Source organism: Lepidochelys kempii, chromosome 1 (assembly GCF_965140285.1).
Source record: "Lepidochelys kempii isolate rLepKem1 chromosome 1, rLepKem1.hap1, whole genome shotgun sequence".
Taxonomy (NCBI): Eukaryota; Metazoa; Chordata; order Testudines; family Cheloniidae; genus Lepidochelys; species Lepidochelys kempii.
Window position 1 is genome coordinate 204,705,272 of NC_136380.1, and position 24,372 is coordinate 204,729,643.

Genomic DNA, 24,372 nt, shown 5'->3' on the forward strand with positions numbered 1-24,372 from the left:
TTCTCACTTTCAGGTGACATTGTAAATAAGAAGTAGGCAGCATTATCTCCCGTAAATATAAACAAAATTGTTTGTCTTAGCGATTGGCTGAACAAGAAGTAGGACTGAGTGGACTTGTAGGCTCTAAAGTTTTACACTGTTTTGTTTTTTTGAATGCAGTTATGTAACAAAAAAAAATCTACATTTGTAAGTTACACTTTCATGATAAAAAGACTGCACTGCAGTACTTGTATGAGGTGAATCGAAAAACACTTTCTTTTGTCTATAATTTTTACAGTGCAAATATTTGTAATAAAAAATAATAATATAAAGTGAGCACTGTATACTTTGTATTCTGTGTTGTAATAGAAATCAATATATTTGAAAATGTAGAAAAATATCCAAAAATATTTAATACTTTTCATTTGGTATTCAGTGCAGGAGAATCTAGAGTTTGGGATGCTGGCCATTAGGAAAAACATCTTTTCGCCTGTAAACTCTGAAAATGTGATCTTATTTATCCAAATACCACGAGACAATAAACATGGGAACTCATGATGCCAGTTTATACAAAGACACTTTGGGTCTTTAATGCCCTGGAGGCATAGAACAGTCTCTCACTCAGTACCACATACGGTGTGTTAACCTGGCCATGCGCCATTTCCTATGAGACATAATACTTCCAGGAGTGCAGCTTCCCCTAAATCCACTCTGGGTTAGCCAATCCATCAAATACAACACTTAAGGCCGAAATCCTCCATGGTATTTAGGCTCTTAAGCCTAAAAAGCTTTGCAGAACTGGGGCTTAGTGCTTCCTAGGCCCAGGGTAGGGTCTGGGCAACGAAGCACATTCACCCCAGCATTACAATGGATGTTCTGGGTTAGTGTTCCCTGGTTCTGACTGCCTCTCATTTCCATACTCAAGTGAAAGGCCCATGATGGAAGGAGCCAACTATGTGACTCCTCCTGCCTCCCAACTCTCGAAGCCTAATCTGATTTTCACCCCAGATCTGAATTCTTGCAGCACTAACATCAACAGGCTATCTATTGTACCATTGCCATACCAGAGAGGAGTGATTAGGGGAAGCTGGCTGAGAGAGGAAATTAACTGACAAGCTGGTTCTTACCAGAGAGTTTCTGCCCTCTCACAAACACACTCCCATTTCGACTCAGTTTTGATTTTGAATCTGATCCAGACCGGCCCAGGTTAAATATTGACTTCCATTTCTTGGATTTGGTGGATAATTTTCTCCTGGAAGAGAAAATGTACAGGAGATTAGTGCCAGGTACCTGGGGCTGAACACTAGTCCTGGTGTGCCACATAAACCTGTCTCCCCCATCCCCCTCAGCCTCTGCTCTTCTTTTAGTGTCTCTCTCTCTCTCTCTCTCTCTCTCTTTCTCTCTCTCTCTTTTTAATACTGCGGTTTGCAAGGCAAACATTAGAATAACCTTAAGGCAGAGGTTTTTAAAGAGTCCCAGGGGTTTAGGCCCACAAATCCTAGTGACTTTCAATGGGAGTTGGGTGCTAAGCCCCTTGGGCCCCTTTGAAAAGCTCGGTGTAAAACTGTAGAAGCACCACATCTCATGCATATTCTCCTTTGTATACAGTATTGTGTGGATCTTTGTCTTCATCTCTCTGCCTCAGTCCCTCTGTTCATCTAGCATCAGACTGATCTTCTCTCTTCCCACACTCTCACCAATCTTGGTGGAAGAACCTTCTCTGCAGCTCCTGCTTTCAGACACAGACTCCCTGCATCTCTGCCTTGCCCTCAACAACCCTTCCTATCAGTTTGGTACAGAGAAGAGGATGTTAGAGGTACAGAGTCTCCTCTCATTGTGTTACGGAGGGACCAGGGGTTTAGAGGTAGGCCCGTTCTCCTGAAAGTGTGAGGAAAAGGACACTCGGGGGGAGGGGGGAGGGCAGGAGGGGTTGAGGTATCCTATTCGGGGAGCGGGCTGCCTCTGTACCTCTTCCCTTTGTTGTGTGGTCCTTTGCTGTTACTATATGAAGTATGTAGATACATCACTGCTAAGGTTCCTTATGGGTCACTAATAAGTCTCCAGCTGTAGAGGTTATTATCTCTGAGCCACGGCAATTCAGCGCCCATATTTTATTTAAATTAGATTAGAATAGATTAGATTAGGATTAGATAGATAATACTCTGTATTTATCTAAATATATATCTACCTGGCAACTGCAGCAAGGTCATCTGATTTCATCTTTTCGGCTATACCTCCACTACTGACAGCGCTGGTTCACAGGGTATGTGTAGATACACACGGCAGTGAAAGGAAGGCTGTGTCCACACCGTGGTATGTAGCTACGCACATCAGTTAAAGGCTCTGACACAGAAGAGGCAATGGGGAAAGGCTCCAGCAGCTCCCCGCTCTCTTCTCCCTTCAGAGTCTTTTCCTGTCTCACCATCTACACTGCTATTTATACCCGTACTAGCGGGGCGTGCAGGGCATGTACTCTACACGCTGCCATGAGGAGTGTGCAGTGTAGATGTACTCGTAGTGATACAGCAGGAGTGATATTTGTCCTAGTGGCTCTTCTCTTTGCATGAAGGGACACAGTGAATCATACAACTAAGTTAGGTTTCAGAGTAGCAGTCGTGTTAGTCTGTATCCGCAAAACGAAAAGGAGTACTTGTGGCACCTTAGAGACTAACCAATTTATTTGAGCATAAGCTTTCGTGAGCTACAGCTCGCTTCATTGGATGCATTCAGTGGAAAATACAGTGGGGAGATTTATATACACAGAGAACATGAAACAATGGGTGTTACCATACACACTGTAAGGAGAGGGATCAGGTAAGGTGAGCTATTACCAGCAGGAGAGTCGGGGGCCGGGGAGGGGGGTGGAGAAACCTTTTGTAGTGATAATCAAGGTGGGCCATTTCCAGCAGTTGACAAGAACGTCTGAGGAACAGCAGGTGGGCAGGCGGGGGGAATAAACATGGGGAAATAGTTTTATTTTGTGTAATGACCCATCCACTCCCAGTCTTTATTCAAGCCTATGTTAATTGTATCCAGTTTGAAAATTAATTCCAATTCATTAATTGGAATTAATTCCAATTCCAATTCCATTCCAATTCATTAATTGGAATTAATTTGCAAACTGGATACAATTAACTTAGGCTTGAATAAAGACTGGGAGTGGATGGGTCATTACACAAAGTAAAACTATTTCCCCATGTTTATTCCCCCAAACTTGATACAATTAACTTAGGCTTGAATAAAGACTGGGAGTGGATAGGTCATTACACAAAGTAAAATTATTTCCCCATGTTTATTCCCCCCGCCCCCACTGTTCCTCAGACGTTCTTGTCAACTGCTGGAAGTGGCCCACCTTGATTATCACTACAAAAGGTTTCCCCCCCCCCACTCTCCTGCTGGTAATAGCTCACCTTACCTGATCAATCTCCTTACAGTGTGTATGGTAACACCCATTGTTTCATGTTCTCTGTGTATATAATTCGCCCCACTGTATTTTCCACTGAATGCATCCAATGAAGTGAGCTGTAGCTCACGAAAGCTTATGCTCAAATAAATTTGTGAGTCTCTAAGGTGCCACAAGTCCTCCTTTTCTTTTTACAACTAAGCTAGTGGTTTTAAATCCTTTTTTCATTTGTGGGCTGCTAAAAAATTTCGAATGGAGCTGTGGAACCTGTTGGAAATCTTAGTCCGCAGACCACAGGTTGAAAACTACTGAATTAGGCAGATGGACACCTCATGCTGCAGTTCAAACCAGCCACCAGCAGGAGGAGCTCTTACAACAAATGATTTCAAGATCTGTTTCATATTCAGTCAGGTTGGGCAGATTCAGGGAAGTCAAGGCAGCTGCCTTACAGGATGGGCCTGCCTGGTTCTGTGCTGAGGAATGGTGGACGTATGAGAACACAGAGACCTAGAAAAGTTGTATGATCACATTTTCAATGCTTGCAAAGAGACAGACTGATTTCTTCTCCTTGGAGATGGGAGCACAGTAACCCCGATGGTGTTGGTATGTTCATCGATGGGTGGAGAAGGGGATCACAATGTAGGGAGTGGGCGTGCAGCAGGAGGGGGAGCATTCTGTCTTTCACATAACATTTCAAATGGCTAAAGTGGGACACAGCTGGTCACCACCATCCCCAGCTGCAGGCACCGTCACCAGAGCTTCACTTGCTGAGAGTGCGCCACACTCAGTCCCTGTCTTCCCGCCCAGCCCACTCAGAAGCAGTATCATTCCCCATCCCTGTGCTCCCCTGCAGCCACTGAGCACGCCCAAAGGGGCTGAGCATGCCCTGGAGCAGCTGAAGGCACTGTCTTCGCTAGCTCTGGCCCAGCCAATGGTGTGTACAGCTGCGGGCGCCACCGAATGCGGGAAATGTTCCACTTCAGTCAGCACAGGAGGTTTTTGGGAATCAAAGCGGGACAGTCCCGCCAAACTCATGACCGTGGGGAGGTATGCTTTCATCGGTTTGTATTTCAGCTTTCTCTGGGCACATACTTGCTGTCGGGTAGGTCAACGACAGTGTGGAAGAGGGATCCGGTGACTGGGACAATTTCAGGCAAGCTGTTCTCTCTCCTCTCTTTCCGGGCAGGGTGGGAGGCTGACAGACTCCGTGCCTGAGCTTCTTCCAGACTCACCAGTTTCATAGGCAGGGAGGCAGAGGGCAGGGTCAGACTCTTCACAATAGGCATATTCTCTGAAAAGGAAAAAAGAACATTCAAGCCCTGAAGGGAGAACCTAAGAAGGGTTCTCATATGTTTCCTCCACAGGATCACCTCTTGCAGGGGGAAAATCACTTGCTTAGAGATGCGCCTGTCCAATGTGTCCTCTGTCTCCACAGCAATCTTCTTCATCAGACTGCAGTGCCTCCCAACAAGGCTCTGCTCACTAGCCACACTCTGTATTGTGCTCTACTGGCTGCTGCTGAAGCCTGAGTATGAAAGATGTGTGTCCCTCCAAAACACCTGGATCTCAATTCTCCTGAACTTTGGGGAAGTTCAGATCCAGATCCCAACTTTGTGGCTGGCCCTTGTCTCTACTCTGTAGTCTTTCTCCCTGTTTGTTTAGGGGGGTTGTTTTGAACAGTGACATTACTTTTTCCTTCATAATTAATTTTGTTCTGGCAAAAGGACAATCAGGGAGAGTGAAGGCCCCTGTTTGTGTGGGCAACAGCAAGACTAGCTTCCCACACACTGCCTCACCAATGGGCCAGCCTCCTCTCAGAGTGGGAGGGGAGTTCAGCCTCTACAGTCTAATCAATTTTGGCCTTTCTGCTGAACAAGGGAATCAATGAGGGCCAGTGCTGGTGGCTTCTGTGATATGGGAACTTCCCCACTAAGAACTGGACTAAGACCGTCCGTGTATTCCTCACAGGACTCCACACAGCTGTTAGCAGGCAACAACGTTCAGTCACTACCAAAACAGGCCAGATTTGAACTGGTGACCTGGAGATCAAAGGCTCTGCAACGCATCACCAACCCTTTATGTTGGTGAGTCACTACTCCATCATGACATTTGTGCCAATTTGAACTAATCCTAGGGCAGAATTATTCATCCTGCAGCCTCTAACCTCTGCCATGGGAGAACAGAAGGCCATAGGCATTGCATTAGCACTGGAAGAACAGGGGTGTCCACAGGTCAGGGCTGGAGCTCTGAGCGGGTGATTTCCAGCAGAGGACTTTAAGGGTAGTGACAGAGCTGGGTGTGGGGAGGTTGCATAGCCACTGCCTACACTGTGTCTTTAGGCAACATGGTAAGTCCCTCACTTCCTTAAGTGCTAAAAATTCCCCTAAAGCTCAAATAAAAGCTGAAAAGAATTACAAACTTATAGGGGTGCACATTTTTGAGGTTATGTGAGGCTAATCAGGACCAAGAGCCCCCGTTAAAAGCACTTTCTCTACAAGCCTGTATCTGAGTAACAAGAACAGTATTTCCCAATTCTGCTGAAGTCCAGGACAAATTCTCAGTTTATGAAATAATGCCACCAGTTATAAAGCAGCAAATCCTTAGACATATGATCCGAATGCCATGCAAAGCACACACTGTAGTTTTGGACATGTTTTTTTGATGGCAGGAAGGGCTGGGATTAGACATGACAAGCAAAGGGAGGAGAAGGCTGTCGACAGAGATGGGGACAAGGGTGTGAAGAGCTATGATTGGAGAAGGCCTGACATTGCAAGGAGAAGATTTTAGGCTGGGCTCAGGCTGTTGGTGGGAAGGTTTAGGGTTCTAGGCATTGGTGAGAAGAGCTAAGTGGGGTGGCTAAGGTTAGGATGGATTGGAATATCAAGGGTAGATCCGTGAGCGTCGATGGGAAAGGTTAATGTTGGGATTGGGAGTACTGTCACGCTGGTGAGGAGGGAGTTGATGAAAAGTGTCACGATTAGTCGGGTCAGGCATTGGTGAGAAGGTTTAGGGTGGGTTTGCATTTTGGTAGGGACTATCGGGGATGTTGAAGAGAAGGATCTGAGGTGTTGGTGAGAAGTGTTACAGTCAGTGAGGGGCTAGGGTACTAGTGAGAAGGTTTGGGAGCATCTATGAGAAAGGACGGGGTTGAAATTGGGGTGTTGGTGGGAGGGGATGGGGCTAGGGTTAGAGCGGCCAGCAGTTAGCGTATGTGGCAGGGGAGGTAGTTACCATCATTCTCCATGGAGCTGGCTGTTATATTGTTGCTGAAGATTTGATCCACATGATTCAAGATAAACTCAATCACCAACTGTTGGACTCGCACCTCCAGGAAAGCTGCATCTCCGTTGCAGCCAACAGCCTCGATCTCCTTCGACCTGTACCACAGGGGGAGCAGCCATAAATACAATAAAACCCCTGCATCCTAAGATACAGTATGTGAGGGAGAGAATTGCTTTGACCTTCCCCAGTAGGTCATGGGTGGAACCTTTCCCTGATACAGCAGGAATGTTCTGGAATAGGAATTTTTTACCCACTGTTGCTCTGAGTCTTGTTCTTTTTACTCTTCCAGTCCTTTATTCTCTCTTTAACTTTCCATTCTTTCTTTATTCTTTCCCCATTTCCTTTCTCATCTCTCCTTTTTCCTTTTGTGTTGCTTTCTCCATTTCCTCTCCCCTTTGCATTTTAACTAATTTTATTCATCAGAAGTTTTCTTTTTCCTATTTCCACCATTCTATTTTTCCTTTCCCACCTTCTCTCGGTCCTCTTACTCTATTCCTTTTAGAGACTAAACCGAACACTGGGCCCAGCACCCCCTCAGACTTTGGCTCCAGCTCCAAACTTTGTGGTTTGAGCTTATCTCTGTAAGGTGGATTTGAAGCCAAACCACCAGAACTGAACCCAATCAAATGTGAGGGAAGAGCAGATTTGAATTCCATGTCTTGGGTTCTTCTTTTTCCTGCTATTTTTTATGACTGTCTTTTATGACCTTAATATCTATGAGTCTATGAGTCCCTGTCCCTTCCTTCACTCCACCCAGCACTCTTGCATTCTCACTCTCTCAGCAGAAAAACCTTCCTTATCTTGACATGCCAAAGTGTTACTGAAGAAATTATCTCTGGGCAATGGATCCTTTGTAAAGTTAATGAGTGGTTTGTTAGATAACGGTTTGGGGCATTGCCAAAGGGATAACCATGTAAGGAGACTGCAGTTGCATTGCCTGCTGCTTTCTTGTCCTCCCTGGGACTTGCATTACAAAGGAAACAGACTTCAGGTCATTTGACAAGAAGGACAGAAGCTGGAATGGAAATGTCTGAGTAGTAAACATCCACTTTGCAATGTTCAATAGTTTCAACATTTGATCCAATCACAGGATTGGCTCTCAGCATTGATTTTCACGCATGGTAAATTACGAAAAACTGCTTGGTGATCTTGTGATACCAGCGAACGTCCACTAGCAACTATCTTAAGATCTTCAAACTCATTTCATTTGTGACCAAAATGGATTTGGATTCAAGTCATCTATAACATGTAGCACTATCTCCCCTTCCCGAGTCACTCATTGCTCTGTCCTATCAAACTCAATCACCCATATTTTGAAAACAGTTGCTTCAATCCCATAATGATGAGCAAACGCCTCATTTTTAAATGGACACTGTCAAAAAGAATATAGTTTTTAGAAATCCATAGATTTCCTTCCCTGGATATTATTAGTAAAACCTCAGGTTATTCAACTTGGGAGAATTTTTTAAATGATATTTACTTTGCACTATTATTTATGCTGTTTATTTCTTTGCATTTTTCTCAGCGGGCTCGGTCTGTGACTAACTGGTCAGTCTCTGTTTACTGTCTGGTCAGTTTCACTCTTAGATGATCCAGCAGTAGCTCAGCAGCGCTCCCCTAAGAGTGAAGTGAAAAGAAGTCCTTACTGTACCTGAGGAGATTAGGTGCCCACACTAGGGCCAGGTTCCTGGTGTGCATGTTGGTCATGTTGCTGAAGGAGGCCAGGTGAGTCAGATGCTTGATCAGGTATTCCAGAGTCCTGCAAGCATTTGGTTTGGATAAAGAAAAAGTCTTCAGCTCCTGCACATGTGATCAAGTCTCCCATTAGTTGCTAGCCCGCGAGATTACAGCAGTCTGCCATATAAGATCTGCTAACAGAATGCTCCTTTAGCTCAAGAGGTAGAGGCCTGTGTTTTGGTGCTGATAGTACTGGTTTCAGTCTCCCGCAGTGACTGTGGGGTCTGTATATATGAGACTGGCAAAATGGGCACCATGGCTCAAAGCCAGAGCAGCGATTTGTGATGTCAGAGTTTATGAGCAGTGGTGCAGAACACTGTGGATGTTGTTATTGCAGATGGCTTCATGTGGCACAACCCAAATGAATTTGAGGAGGAAGGTCAGTAGGAAGCAGAAAGAAGGGGGCTACTGATGCATATGGTGGCTGTGGAAATTCAGATCACATTGTATGCTTAAATACACGTGCTTAATTGCCTTCTCCCACTTGGACAGCACTGAGCAACTGGCCAAATACGTTATGGCAGCTGGGAGGGAGAGCCGGGTTGACGGAAGCTAGAAAGGGCTGGTTGCTCTTTCAGACACATAATGCAATGATCTGTTTAATTTTATTTAGAGGACAGGTGAATTGCTCTTGAATTTGGTGGCAATGAATGAACCCACCTCTCAGCTCCTCCCCGAAGCTGAAGCTGTTTCAGAGAATCCTTCCCACAGCTAAGAGACACCGTATGGATCCCCACAGCCTCAACGGCTGAGTTCTTACCTGTAATGTGATGGTGGAAGTTCCTGGATGACATTTTGAATTCGGGCCAATTGCTCCTCCTCTGGGCAGCGAGATATTGCCTCCTGTGGAGAGAAAGGAAATAGTCCATTGAGGTGATGGATTTAGAGGAAGTGAGGAAGTGACAGAGAGAGACGTGTACAGAGGCCTGGCAGGTGTCAGAGGGAGCACTGTCTCATTACATTACAGAGCTATGAGTAGGAAGTCCTGCCACTGACTTTCTGTGAGACCTTGGGCAAGTCACTTCACCTCCCTGTAAGGATAACCATACTTACCCACCTCACTGCGGGGCATAGAGCCCTAGTCTCCTTCAGTTCACAGCTGAAAGTCTGGGCCTTAATTCATTAAACACTTTGAGATCTTCAGCTGCGAGATGTATTTCCTTTTTCTTCTTTTTGACTCCTGCCTTCTCCCTCCCCTCCTTCCTCCCACTCATTTTTGAAAATTGATTCCCCTTCCTCCCCGACCCCGACACACACACACACTGACTGGGAGAAAAATGGAAAGAAAAAAAACAAAAAATACGGAGAGCGGGTGGAGGAAGAGAGGGAAAATAAATGAAAGGAAAAGAGGAGGAAATGATAAATAACAAATGAAAAATATTGAAACTTTTTCCAAAAAAAGTTTGAGAACAAATAAAAAATGGGTCCTTTTTAAACCCTGTGAAATGAAAACAGCTTGGGACTTGTGGGCATGAAAGGCAAAGTAATTTATAAATAAAAACAAGCATTATTATCTACTGTATGTAGATACAGCAGCTCCTGTGATGATGAGGTATTTTAGATGAGCTACAATGACAGGTGCCTAGAAATACAATTGCATAGACAGAATAACAAACATCTGCATTAGCCATTAGAGTGGAACAGCGTAGATAAAACGGAGGTGAGGCACCTCCCCACCACCACTAGCCCGGCAGTTCTCTGCAAAGCAGGAGCTGAGAGGAGATTTAAGAACTTATTGTCTGAATTCCTGAGAGTTCTTCTCTGCATTGTTAGTCTTCTGTCAGCTATTCCCTTTCAACATTACAATGGGAGAGGAGAAGCCACTAGGAACTTCAAACAATGTGAGGCTATCTAGGATCCACCTGCCCACTCTGCTACTGCTGGGGGTTGGAGTGAGTTCAAAGAAAGACACGGTGACCGCTCCTGCCAACTGGAGTTTTGCCTACATAAGGACGTCAGCAAATCTAGAACTGAGATGAAGAAAACAAGCCTTTCCTAACCATCAGTTGCTTAAATATAATTAATTTGAAATCACCAACCACAACCACAGAAACCCCTTCCTGTGTTTTCACTGTCACTACTACATTCCCATTATTTATTCTGCTGTCACTATTCTCGTCACTATTCTTTTCACTATCAGCCATCCTTTATGCAAAACCACATGTAAATTGCCATAATCAATTTCGCTACCAGAGATGGGCATGAACTGCATGCCGGGATCCAAGCAGCCCCCACTTTGGGAACCCAGATTTGAATTCTGTGCCTTGAACCTATTTCTGATCTTTGTTGTCAGCCCACAACCACAGGTGCATAGACACCACCACCATCACAATTACCATACCAAGCAACAGAAGCATCAACAATGTCATCAGTCAATACCTTCACCATTGTTACCAATGATCTCACCAATAAGAGCATAGCCAGGATCACCAACACAAGTCCTTTAATGTCACTGACATGGTACACGTGTGCTGTCAAACTTATATACCATTAATCAGGCATCGATCGAGGAGAGGGCTTTGCAGCAATAATGAATATATAGAGAGAGATCAGGTGTTCATATACCACCAGCCTGCCTCCAATGTCAAAACAGTTGATGGGGAGAGAGAGACGGACACCTTATTTGGATTAAATGAGCTCTAACCTTAATCTTCATTCAAAGCAGGAACTGAGCCTTTTCTGAGGTTCAAAGAAGTTAGTGGGGTGAAAGTTAACCTGTCATTTTTTTTTTATCTCCACAAGCCTCAGCTCCAGAGATAGTCCCAGATAAAAAGACAGCTCTGATACCTCTGAACTTGGGAAATCCAAATCTGAGCTTTGTGCCTGACCCCATCTCTGCTATGGGCTGAACTGAAAACCCAGAGATGAAAACTCCTGAATTGGGGGAAGTTCCACTCCAGATTTAAATCTTACAACTCAGACCCATCTCAGCTGATTATTTTTGTTTCAATCCACCAGTGGAAGTACTGACCTATAAAAAAACCTGTTTCCATCATTCGAGAGAGAAGAAGCACAATAAATCCTACGCTTCTCATGTGAGATTTCCAGGCCATTGGTTCTGACCAAAGATGGATCAGGAGAAGCATCCAAACATTTGGATGCAAATCTGAAACATCAGACATCAGCTGGGTTTTGGCTCACACATTTCATTTCTAGGTTCTAGGAAAGGAAGCTGAAACAGACAGCAAGCAAATGCTGATTCATGTGATGTCATGACTGACTCAGACTCAACAGCCATACTTCTCAGCCAACTGAGCTAGAAACCCATGGCATGGCTTACAAAACCATGGGGCACCATCTTCAACATGTGGAATTATAGATTCGGAGCATCAAGAAGGAGAGGACACAGAATCCCAGGAAAAGCCAACTGCTTTTATTTAATGTATTTTTTTCAAATGTAGCATTAATTGCTGATTGTTTCACCTTTCACCTTGTGAATGGGAAGAAAAAATTGGAAAGAGACAGGGAGTTTCAGATACACAGTCAAGGACAGACATGATCTCTTACCCTTCTACTACACTGACCACACTGGGTGTGCTCAGCTGGTACCCTGTTCCTCCTAACCTCTGGCTAGCAAGTGGAGTAAAACTGAGGAAAGAAGAAGGTGTGTGGCCTTCTGTTTTTGAATTGGTTCGATGGAGCAATCAGTCCCTTTACACTAGTGTTAGAATGAGTCTGTCAGTGCCAGAGTCACCAACTCGATCAGAACTGGATTATGAGCTGGTGAAGGCCCAGAGCAAGAGGGAGTGTCACACTGCAAAGGTAAATATGCAGCAATGCCATGGCAGGGTCATCGCATTTATAAATGTGATACCACTGAAGCCGAAAGGCTAATCCCTCTCTGGTCATTAAGAATTTTCCTATCCTGAGACACTAATGTCTGAATTACTGTGGTGACTCAAAGCTGTGCCTAACCTTCCTCAGACACAGTGTTGAGTGAGGCAGACAGGGTGGGATTACCAGGCATCCCTGCCTCCCACCCACACCCTGCTGTCTAGGCACTGGGGCACCCATCCTACATTCAACCAGACTCCCCATCTGGTGGTTTTCGCTAGACTTTGGGGAATAGTTTCTTTTTTGGGGGCTTCTGTTAGTATTTCTAGTCAAATGAGTTACCCACTGTAAGTAGAAATACCTATAGTTAAGGCTGCCCAACAGTTCCCATTATAAAACCCTGAAGCCAACATTTTTCAAAATGTTCAGCGAATCAAAATCTTGAAAAAAAATTGCTTCGGGTCAAAAAAAAGATATTTCATTTGACCTGAAACAAAATGTTTCATTTTGATTTTGAATGTTTTTTTCACATTTTAATTTAAAAAAAAATGTGAAGGAAATTTCCAAACAAAAAGTCATTTAGAGCTGAAAAAATGAAACATTTCCTTTAAAAAATGTCATAATGAAACATTTTCACATTTTTGGATTTTTAAAATTATTTTACCTACACAATTTGGCAAAATCAACACAAATTCACAAAACGTTCCAGTGTCATCCAATCTTGCATTTTTTGCCGAAAAAGGTTTTGGCTGAACAATTTCACACAGCTGTAATAAGAACCTGTTTTCAGTTGCTTTTAACTTTGCCAAATCTTAATCATCCCAGTTCTCTAACCCCTCTACTCCTTATCCCAGTCTCCTCCCACACTACCCCCCCAGACCCGGCTCCTCACCCCTTTGCATATCCTATCAGCCTTTTCTTCCTTCTTGTCCTCCTGCCTGGGCCCAGCAGTGAAAGCACAAGAGAGACCATCTTCCTGCTCTCAGTTCCTATGTCGGGCATGATAGTTGTCCCTGGGCAGCCAAGAGAAGTAACTGCAGGGAAAGTCCTGTTCAGCCCCTGCAGCCCTTAGTTAGAGCATGCTCAATACAGATGGAATCTTTGGAGAATTTAGCTGCCAAACTCTAACAAGTCTCTAGTGAGCAAGTGCAAACTGAGATTGTTCAAAGACTTAAAACTTGGCCAACTTGCACATATTTTCAAGGGGAAAACAAAAGGCTTTTCTGTTCTACATACATTCATATACCATGCTCATCACTATAATATCTAGCATTCCTGACACCAGAGTGATCCCCCTGCCGAATTTCTAGTCTCTGCTTCAAAGTTAAGGGGAGACACCAAAGCTTCTCAACAAAACAGTTCTAAGAATTTTTGAACATGGGCAATACAATGTACTTTTCCCTAATATCGTTCTGAGAAATGAATGAACTGTTTTATCTGAAACTTTCCAAAAACATTCAATATGAGTCAGCCAGCCAGCGTGGAAAATTTCAGCCCAAATGATTAAAGATTGGCAAAGTTATAACCAAATGAATGCAGGGTTTTATAGTGGAAAGCATCAGGCAACCTTAACTACAGGTGTTACTATCTGCAGTGCCAAAAATAAAATATTAACTGTCATCAAATTGTCCAGTTCTTTTAGAAATCCAGCTATGGTCACCAGCACAGACTTAGGGAGGCTCAGCAGCAAGGGTCATTGTCTATTTTTCTGCCCCCAGCAGTCTGCTCCTACTTGTATCCACACATAATCTGTATTCGCTTTGCAGAATGGAGTTATTACACTTTGAATTACAGTTACTTTAAATGAGGTTACAGATTTCTGCTTGAACAGTTTCCACCTTCACCTGCTCTTTGTATCCAGGACATGATCATTATGGCCTGATTTTCCATTGCCCTCTACTTTGTGTCATAATTTACATCAATGCAAACTGAGTGCACACTAGCACATCTGCAAGATGTAGTATTTTACACCCACTGTGCACTCGCTGTGAACAGGTGTAAATGACTGCACAGTGCATCAGACAATCAGGCCCTGTGAATTCACATGTTATAAAAATTACAAGCAAAGGACAGCAATGGGGGAAAGAATCAGAATTAGGGAGGAAGGGAGGGAGGGCCAGAGGAAGGAAGGAAGGAAGGAAGGAAAGGTTCAATGAGACAAAGAGAAAAAAAAGCGGGGGGGAAGCGAGTAAGAGAAAGAATGAGAAAAAAACAGAATGAGAGAGGGAGATATGGAAGAGAAGGAGACAGTGTAACACAAAGATAGAGGGATGGAAATAGCGAAGAGAATGAGGGAAACAATGAAGGGACAGAGAGAAACAAAGTGAGAAAGAGCGAGACAGCAACAGACAAAATGAAAAGATAGCAGGAGTGTGCATGAGCACTGATGGATGATCCCCCTACACACACACACAAACCCCTGACATGGGGTCATCAGAGTGAGACTAAAACACAACCAACTACCTTTACCAAAACACATGTGCATGCCGGGCTGTGAAAAAGAATAAAAGGCTCACCGTAAATTTCTTGTAGAGCTCATAAGTGAGGAGTGGGTTTGGAAGCTCCCTGAAATACAGCTTGCAGAGTGACCCCACACAGTGAATGTCCTGAAGGTAAACTTCCCTTGTCAGGTCTGGACATTGATCAGAGCCAAACTCCTGCCTGAAACAACACAGAAAGAGATATAACAGCCTGGAAGAACAGGAGCTGGAAACAGTCCATGCCTAGTTGTCTGTCACAGGCAGAGGGGAAAGAGAAATATGTTATAGGCTGGAAAGCAGAGATCTGCCTCTTTTACCTGCAACCTGGACCAGATCTTCTCCTGAAGCTCAGGCTCCAGGTTCATTCTTCTCTGGTTTTCCTCACACAGCTCCACTGATGGGTCCTAAAACTGACATACAGCGACTACCCTCTCCTGAGGTTGGATACTCCTGGACTGCCCCTGAGGTTGGTTACTCCTAGGCTGCCCCCAAAGTACTCCGTTAATGGACCCAGAGTGGGGTGCTTTTGGGGGGACAAAAGTTAGTCTCCATAAAGTAGTGTGTTTGGTCTTTACCAGTGTTAGGAACTAAGGTTTTCTCTAAATCTGGTCTCCTCTTTACCAGGGCTGGGCCCTGCTGCCCTCATTACACTACCTTGGGACGACATTCAACAAGTCTATGCCTGGACTAGCCCCAAACAATGGTACTGAGCAATGCCACTGAACCCCGCTTTGCAGTCAGACCCCTGCCCTTACCTCAGCTTCTGTATGTTGGATGTCACTCCAGAGAGCCGGTAGATTCCATCCACAATGCCATGGGTCTCAATGAACTCGGCACAGCTCCTCAGCACGTAAGGGACTAATAAAGGAAAGGAAGATGAGGTCAGCAGTGACTAGGCAGAGAGAAGATCTTTCATGAGGGTCCTCAGAGGAGAGAGTCCCATTAAACGGTGGCAGAGCCTCTCTGCAGTGACCAGGAAAGGATATTGTAATTGGTGAGATCAAGAATAGCAAAATAAAATCATTGAGGTGGCCACAAATTGATTTACAGAGCTAGACAGAAGGTCGCACGACAGTTCTGCAGCAGCCATGGTCATCATCTGTTCTGACAATAACGGCCTCTAATCACACGGCTGCTCTAGCCATACCGTGAAATGCAAGAAAAAGGCTTTTTCCAGAGGGGAAAGTGATTCAATCATAACTGGGAGCATGAAGAAGTGGGAATCCTCCAAGCAAGCTGTTCTCAAGAGGTCTCCAGCTTAGCTGTGTTGTGCCAACTGGTCTGATTAGTTTGCTTAAAAATCAGAGAAGCATCTACTCTTGTGTGTGAGCCTAGTACCCAGTGACTAGGGTTTAGAAATACCTAGAGAGATTAGATTAGATGGAAATATAGGCCAGATCCTCAAACTGACATAGCTCCTTGGGCTTCAAAAGAGCTCCACCAATTTATACCAGCTAAGGATTTAGAAAAGAGCCCAAACTACTAAATTCATATCCAGATCTGGAGTTCAGGTGTGTTTCAATCTGAGGTTTTGCTTTCTCCCATTACACAAGTATTTGAGCCAGTCATCCTTTTGGTTCAGATCCATCCCCTGCAGTCCCCAGTGCACTCAGCTGGCAGAGTCCTTCCCTATTATATGCAAATCACTACACTAATGCAGTATGAAGGCTGTACAGTTATAATCCCAAGACAGTCAGGAAATGCAGACGTTAAGGTTCCTCACAGCAGCATTAACTCAGCCACATTGTGTGTCCCATATGCTCTGTAGGACAAACAGTAATAGATTAAGCTGTACATTTAACCAGAAAACCAGGCCTAGCCAGTACCGTGAAGCGAGGCTACTGGCTGAACCTTTCCTGGGTTCTAGTGGTTATAATATGCAGCAGTAAGGTCATATCAGCAGGGATTTTGATATTTAGGACCCAGATCCAGCAGACCAAGGAGGGTCTGAATATAGCACAACTGAGAAGGCATGCGGGAGCCATCTCAGGGGGGCTGTACCTCTTACGTACCATGCAGCACAGCACCACTGGGGCCATAACATGGAGCAGTGCATTGGGGAGGGATGGGAAGGGGTTATTGGATCCATTTCCTACACCAACCCACCAGTGCTGTTTTTTCTTGTCCTGGCCATTAAGGGAAAGGTTTTTGTTTTTTTCCTGAAGGATTTTGCTACTTAATGTAGCATGACACTTACATGTCCCCTCATGCCCACTCTCTCCCAGCAGTAGGATCCTGCTCAGGTCAGGCAGGGAGAATGTGTGGAGAGGTCACAAGAGGAGTAGTCATCTTTGCACTCCACTAAAAGTCTTAGCAGATGCCATTTTTCAGAAGTGATTTTTCAACCTTTTATAACATTTTCATGCCTGCCCCTGCAAGCCAAGCCAAGGCACCAGTCCTTAGGGAGGTCTCTGCCCATGCCAAGGATCAGGTTTCAAACTTCAGCCACCGTCACTGTACTCCCATTCAGAACACAATGGGCCAGATATATCAGGGACAATTTGTTGTTTCAGAAAGTGGAGGCGGTAACCAAGGAGACAGCCATTTTAGACTTGATTCTGACCAACAAGGAGGAGTTGGTAGAGAATTTGAAGATGGAAGGCAATTTAAATGAAAGTGATCATGAAAGGATTGATTTCATGATTCTAAGGAAAGAAAGGAGTGACAACAGCAGAATAAGGACAATGGACTTCAAAAAAGCAGACTGTAACAGACCCAGAGAACTGGTAGGCACAGTCCCATGGGAAGAAAATCTGAGGGAAAAAGGAGTTCAAAGAGAGCTGGCAGTTTCTCAAAGAGTCAATATTAAAGGTGCAACAGCAAACTATCCCAGTGCAAAGGAAAGATAGAAAGAATAGTGAGAAGCCAGCGTTGCTCCCTCAGGAGCTCTTTAATGACCTGAAAATCAAAAAGGAATCCTATAAGGAATGGAAACATGAACAAATTGCTAAGGGTAAGAACAAAAGAATAGCTCAAGCATGAAGGGACAACATAAGAAAGGCTAAGGCACAAAATGAGTTATACATAACAAGGGACATAAAAGGCAATAAGAACTGGTTCTTTAAATAATTTAGGAGCAAGAAAAGATGAAGGAAAGTGCAGGTACTCTCCTTAGCGGGGAAGCAGAGCTAATAACTGATGATATCAAGAAGGATGAGGTATTTCATGCCTATTTTACTTCAATTTTCACTAAAAAGGTTAATGGTGACCACATACTCAGCATAATTAATATTAACAACCACCAGGAAGGAATGCAATCAAAACAGGAAAAGAACAGGTTAAACAACATTTAGATAATTTAGGTGTATTAAATTCAGCAGGGCCTGATGAAATGCACCCTAAGGTACTGAAGGAACTAGCTGAAACAATCTCACAATCATTAATGATTATATCTGAGAAATGGAGAACAGGTGAGGTCCCACAAGACTGGAGAATGGGAAACATAGTACCCGTCTTTAAAAAGAGAAAAAAAGAAAAATTGGGGAATTATGGACCAATCAACCTAACCTCGATACTTGGAAAGATACTGGAACAAACTCCTAGAGGACAATAGTGTTCTAAGTAATAGCCAACATGGATTTATCAAGAACAAATCATAGCAAACCAACCTTCTTTGTCAGGGTTATTGTCCTACTGGATGGGGAAGCTGTAGATGTGATATCTCTTGATTTTAGTAAGGCTTTTGACACTGTCTAACATAACATTCTCATAAGCAAACTAGGGAAATGTGGTCTAAATGAAATTACTATAAAATGGATACAAAACGATTTTAAATACCATACTCAAAGAGTAGTTATCAATGGTTCGCTGTCAAAGTTGGGGAATATATCTACTGAGGTACTGCAGGAGTCTGTTCTGGATCTGGTACTATTCAATATTTTCATTAATGACTTGCTTAATGGACTGGAAAGTATGCTTATAAAATTCACAAATGACACCAAGGTAGGAGGGGTTTCAAGCACCTTGGAGGACATGATTAGAATTCAAAATGACCTTGACAAATTGGAGAATTGGTCTGAAATCAACAAGATGAAATTCAATAAAGATAAGTGCAAAATACTACACACTCAGGAAGAAAAAAATCATATGCACAGCTACAAAATGGGGAATAACTGGTTAGGCAGTAGTACTGTTGAAAAGAAGTTATAGTGGATCACAAACTGAATACGAGTCAACAACATGAGGCAGTTGCTAAAAATGTTAATATAATTCTGGGGTGTATTAACAGGAGTGTCATACATAAAACATGGGAGGTAATTGTCCCCAGTCTACTTGGCCTGGTGAGGCCTCAGCTGAAGCACTGTGTCCAGTTCTGGGTGCCACACTTTAGGAAAGATGTTTAGAAATTGGAGGGAATCCAGAAAAGAGCAATAAAAATGATACAAGGTTTAGAAAACCTGACCGATGAGGAAAGGTTAATAAAACTGGGCATATTTAGTCTTGAGAAAAGAAGGCGGAGGAAGGGCCTGATAACAGTCTTCAAATATGTTGAGGGCTGTTATAGAGAGGATGGTGATCAATTGTTCTCCATGTCCACTGAAGGTAGAAAAAGAAGTAATAGGCTTACTCTGCGGCAAGTGAGATTTAGATCACATATTAGGAAAAACTTTCTAACTATGAGGGTAGTTAAACACTGGAATAGGTTTCCCAGAGAGGTTGTGGAATCCCCGTCACTGGAGGTTTTTCAGAATAGGTTGGACAAACACCTGTCAGGGATGGTCCAGGTTTACATGGTCCTTCCTCAGCGCAGGGGGCTGGACTAGATGAGCTCTTGAGGTCCCTTCCAGCCCTACATTTCTACGATTTGGTGCTCCCGGCTAAGTGACTCTCTGAGGTTTAATCAGCAGAACGGAATCTTCGTGTGGTGTTGAGCCAGCTTTATGCCATCTCTGTTACTGACAACCCCCCTACCCCCAGTGTAAAAGATGGGGCCAAGAGAAAGGAAGCATTGCCAGAGCACTGTTACACTCTAGCAATCCCCAGCTGCAGGAATGGCCCCTTAAGGTTGTTCTAAGTTTCTCTGCAAGACCAGCAGCCTGAGGATCAGACTGCCCCAAAGGTGACTAACAGCAACCCTGGTGGCTCCCCACACCTCTGAACTGTACTGGGTACAAGATAATCTGGCCTAATGTGGTTCCGATTTGTTTGTTTGACCATTTTGCAATGGGAAACATTAATTTTATTCAATTTTTCATAACTCAAAAATGGGGGAAGAAAAGGGTTTTCCTCAAACTTTCCTCCTCCTCCTCCTAATCTAATACACCTTTGGGGAAGGCACCAAGTATGAAAAATTTCAGCCCAAATGTTGAGTGTTATGAAAGGTTGTGAAAATGCTGGAATAGAAATATCCCAAGCTATATATGTACTGGGTGCTCACAGGCATCTCTTTTCATATGCAGGGCTTTGGAGCGGAGCACGGAGCTGGAGCACGGAGCAGTGGAGCTGCAGGTTTTTGCCTGGAGCTGGAGTGGAGCCGGAGCACAGAAAATCCTGACCGCTCCACTGCTCCAGTTTTTTTTTTTCATTTTCAATCCAAAATGAATTATATTTAGCAAGAAAGTCCTAAAGATGCCAAAAAGTTTCAAATTGTATAACAACTGATATTAACATCTACTTTACCACTTTACGTAATATGTCACAGTTATTCTCACTTCAGCCGAAATCAAGATTTAATGTACAGATACAAAATTACAAAGTTTTGTGGAGATATGTTTTATTAAAGAATCAGCTAATTATCAGACATCCTGCAACACTGCAGACGGCTCCCACCCTTGTGCCAAGGTTAGGCGAGTACATACTCATGTAGATTAGTTAGATAAGTATGTGTTGATACTTCTTTTGTAAGGGTTGATCAATGAGACGTGCTGAGTGCTGCGATTACGGAAAAGTGTGATGCAATACGCAACGTTTAAGATATCACGAACAGGTATATTGCAAAAAACTAATGTTTTTGTTTATTGATATATTATGATATCGCAAGAGATATTAACCACTTACGCTCATTTCTCACACTGGCTCCCATTACCGGTACATTTGTTCATTTATACATGTTCCCGTATTATTCTGGCGGACTTATTTGATATGTCATCTGTTCAACGGCCTTTTGGTAGCGTTGTTTGTAATTTTAAATTTACTGAAAAAGTTGTGTGCAGCAGGCATATAAATATACAGTAAACATTTTTGCATAAATTAGGAGTGATTTTTGTGATATATCCAGAGTGATTGGAAAATGTCCAACACAATTTTGGGGGTGAATCCTTAGGTCATTTTAAGAAAAAATGTTTCTGTGAACACGTGTCCTAAAATTCTTCCTAAGGGAGCTACAGTCCCTTCAAGGAGGTGATAAAAAGTTAATTTCTGATTAATATCTCAAAAACGCTTTAATATAAAGTAATGAAATTATGTCTGTGTCTTAGCATTAGTATGTGCTACCATATTACGTTATCCAAAATTATTTAAACCATAGGCATCCTGAACTGGCGGTTGCTCATTTTTATTTCATATTTCAAGAAAGGCTTGTCGTCGACTGCCCCTGGCTACGACCAGTACTACTTTGTTCCATAATAAAGTTAATAATTTTTGGTTATTATTTATTATTACATTTAAAAATTATGGTTCCAAAGCTGAAAAATAAGTAATAAGTAAAATTTTTTGTATCATTCTAAGCAGATTAAAATTTTTAAACAGTTTTCTCGGAAACGGTTAATTATACAAAATAAATTAAGAGTATCATTTAAATGCATGTTTTAGCATTAAATCATATTCCAGGGTTGTATCTGTTAAATACTAGTTTTTCACTAGGAGGGTGGTGAAACACTGGAATGCGTTACCTAGGGAGGTGGTGGAATCTCCTTCCTTAGAAGTTTTTAAGGTCAGGCTTGACAAAGCCCTGGCTGGGATGATTTAATTGGGGATCGGTCCTGCTTTGAGCAGGGGGTTGGACTAAATGACCTCCTGAGGTCCCTTCCAACCCTGATATTCTATGATTCTATGAAATAGTCGAAGATTTAAAAAATATTAAATAAAATTGGCCCAGTCCCCCCAGTTCACGATGCCTGTAGTTTAAATAATTTTATTTGAATGATGTTGTATGATAGAACGTTGGAAATAAACTTTAACGGGAAAGCGGATTCAAATTGCAAGCACAGTCCTTTTAGTAAAGAGAGCAAATTTTCAGAAATATATTTTTTCTTCATCAGGCTGGAAACATTATACAAGATAGAGCAAATAACAGGTTCTATCTTGTATAATCTATTCAGGCTGATGAAACAAAAACCTATTTTCGAAATTTGATCTCTTTACTAAAAGGACTGTGCTTGCAATTTGAATCCGCTTTCCCATTAAAGTTTATTTTCAACCTTGTAACGTGTAGCCTCGTTACTTCCCAACAAGTAATGTTGTAGAATAGCAATAGCACATACTAACGCTATGGCACATACCAAATTTCATTGATATATCTATATTAAAGTGTTTTTGAGATATTAATTAAAAACTTGGAAAATATTTTGAATATTTTACCGCAAAATTTCATAAGAAAAACTAACTTGCAATTTATAAATAAAAATTTATATTATGTATATTAAAAATACTTCTTACTTCATTAAAACTGCAAGAAACATGTTACAATATTAAAATATACTTTAATAATAATTTTGTGTAAAAAGAAAATGCGATCATTTTTGTCCAGAAAATCCAAAATAAATTCAAAGTACCTTAACTGGTTAAGATATCACAAGCAGGTACATTATAAAAAAAATGTAATGCTTTTGTTCATTGCTTTTCAAAGATCATAACAAGAAACATTTGGATGCAATAGCAGCACAAGCAGATCTGGCCATGGCTTCCACAAAAAAATCAAATCTGCCCCCCATGATTGATAGCCGATTTATGGAAAAGGATCTCAACTACGTCTTTACTTTAGAATTTGAAAAGCCCAAATTTGGGCTTTTGGGAAAAGCAAAGAAGAAATCTGCAACGTGCAAGGTGGAAAAGGAAGTGAATGGCGAGCTCAAACCATGCAGCTTCAAGACAAGTGAAGCAAGTGCTGTGAAAAGTTTCAGCCTTTGGCGGCATGTAAAATGTAACCATTCTGAAAACTATGCGGCTCTAGTTACAAAAAGGGACCAGGAAGATGAGGCAAAACAAAAGGTTGACGCAGCTAAATGACGTCCATCTGGCTCTTTGAAAACTCCTGTAGAAAAGATTTTTTGCGGAGCTTCATCTGAAAGGAAACCCAAAATTAAGCAAACAAAACTTGACTCATATTTGAAGTCCTCAAAGGTTACAGTCACCATGGATGCCAATACTTTCTGTGAAGGGCTGATGGAAATGGTTTGCTTGAGTTCAACACCACTCACTACCTTCAGGCTAAAGAACAAAAGATCCAAAAAATTGCAGGTGAAATGGGTTGGCAGCTTGGCGTTTTGACAGGGCATGATGCGGTTCATCATTTAGTTGTCAGCACAGCTGAGTCTGGTCGCGAAGAGCTCAAGAAAGCTTTGGAGCAAAAGCTGTGCTACCTGAAAATGGATGCGGCAACCTGTGGAAACAGAAATTTCCTTGCAATCAATGCTCAGTACTATGAAGAAGGAAAAAATAAAGCTGTGGTAAAAATCTTGGACATAATTGACACTGAAGGGCGTCACAATTCTTCGTATGTGAAAAGTCAAGTAAAAGCTATTTTAGAAAAATTTGGGATCAGTGAAATGCAAGTGCTGAGCATCTGCGTTAACAATGCAGCAAACATGACGTGTGCCGTCAAAAATTTCAGCGAGGACAGTAAAACCATTTCTACCTCTGAGAACTGGTATGTGGACAGAACTGAAGCTATTTTGCCTGATGAAGGAACTAAAGGAATGGATGAAATCAAACTCAACATGGATGCTGCTGCGCAATGGGTTAATGACCCTAGCCTCATATTTCCAACATGGCTTCATGAGGACTACTCAAAAGTCCAACTGATGAGGTGTGGTATTCACACTCTTCAGTTGGCAATCTGGGATGGACTGAACAAAGAACATGCGAAGAAATTTCTAGCAAAAATTTGACAAGTCATTGTCAAACTACGAACCCCAAGTATTCCAAGTGTTCTGCTTGATTTACGTGGGGTAACTCAATCATTGGATACTGTGACTCGCTGGGGTTCAACATTTGCGATGATTGATGAGCTTCTTGTTTTTCAATCTTACTGTGAACAAGTGGCTGCTGCTGGAACAAGAGAACTCAAGTTAACAAAAGCTGAATGGGATGAAGTGAAATACCTGCGAGACCTCTTGGCAAAGCCAAACCAAATAACCATGAATCTTCAAGCTGTCGATATAACCCTGGGAGTTTTAATGAAGGAATGGTGAAAACTGTCAAAATTCTTGCAAGAAAATGGTGGACAAATTGCAGAAGGAATTCTATCCTCCATGCAGAAATGTGAAGAGAAGCTTTTTGACAATATTAATTTCCTTGCTGGAGTTTATGTTGACCCACTGTATTGGATTCTTCTTACCTCAAGGGAAATACCAAAGGCAAAGGAAGGGCTCCTTGATATTGCTTGACGACTTGAAAAACAGAATCTTTTGCTACATTTGAACTTGGCGAAAGAGGTTGAAGTAAACGAAACACAACAAAATGAGTCATCGACAATCGAATTTGCAGTTTCGGAAAGTTCACATCCTTCAGAAATAGCAGGCTGTTCTCAAACTTCCCTCTCCACTCTGAACTTGTTTG

At 42.7% G+C, this 24,372-nt stretch overlaps 1 protein-coding gene across 2 annotated transcripts in view; it reads right to left on the reverse strand.

Annotated features, from left to right (window-relative positions):
• ARHGAP31 (Rho GTPase activating protein 31) overlaps positions 1–24,372 on the reverse strand; it is a 91,707-nt gene that overhangs the window by 13,520 nt on the left and 53,815 nt on the right. For both annotated transcript variants that reach the window (XM_073308932.2, XM_073308922.2), the window contains exons 2-8: positions 15,411–15,513; positions 14,692–14,836; positions 9,162–9,244; positions 8,316–8,423; positions 6,614–6,759; positions 4,475–4,673; positions 1,107–1,231 (exon numbers count right to left, since the gene is read on the reverse strand). In XM_073308932.2, the coding sequence (XP_073165033.1) occupies positions 1,107–1,231; positions 4,475–4,673; positions 6,614–6,759; positions 8,316–8,423; positions 9,162–9,244; positions 14,692–14,836; positions 15,411–15,513 (909 nt within the window). The remainder of the gene's footprint in view (positions 1–1,106; positions 1,232–4,474; positions 4,674–6,613; positions 6,760–8,315; positions 8,424–9,161; positions 9,245–14,691; positions 14,837–15,410; positions 15,514–24,372) is intronic.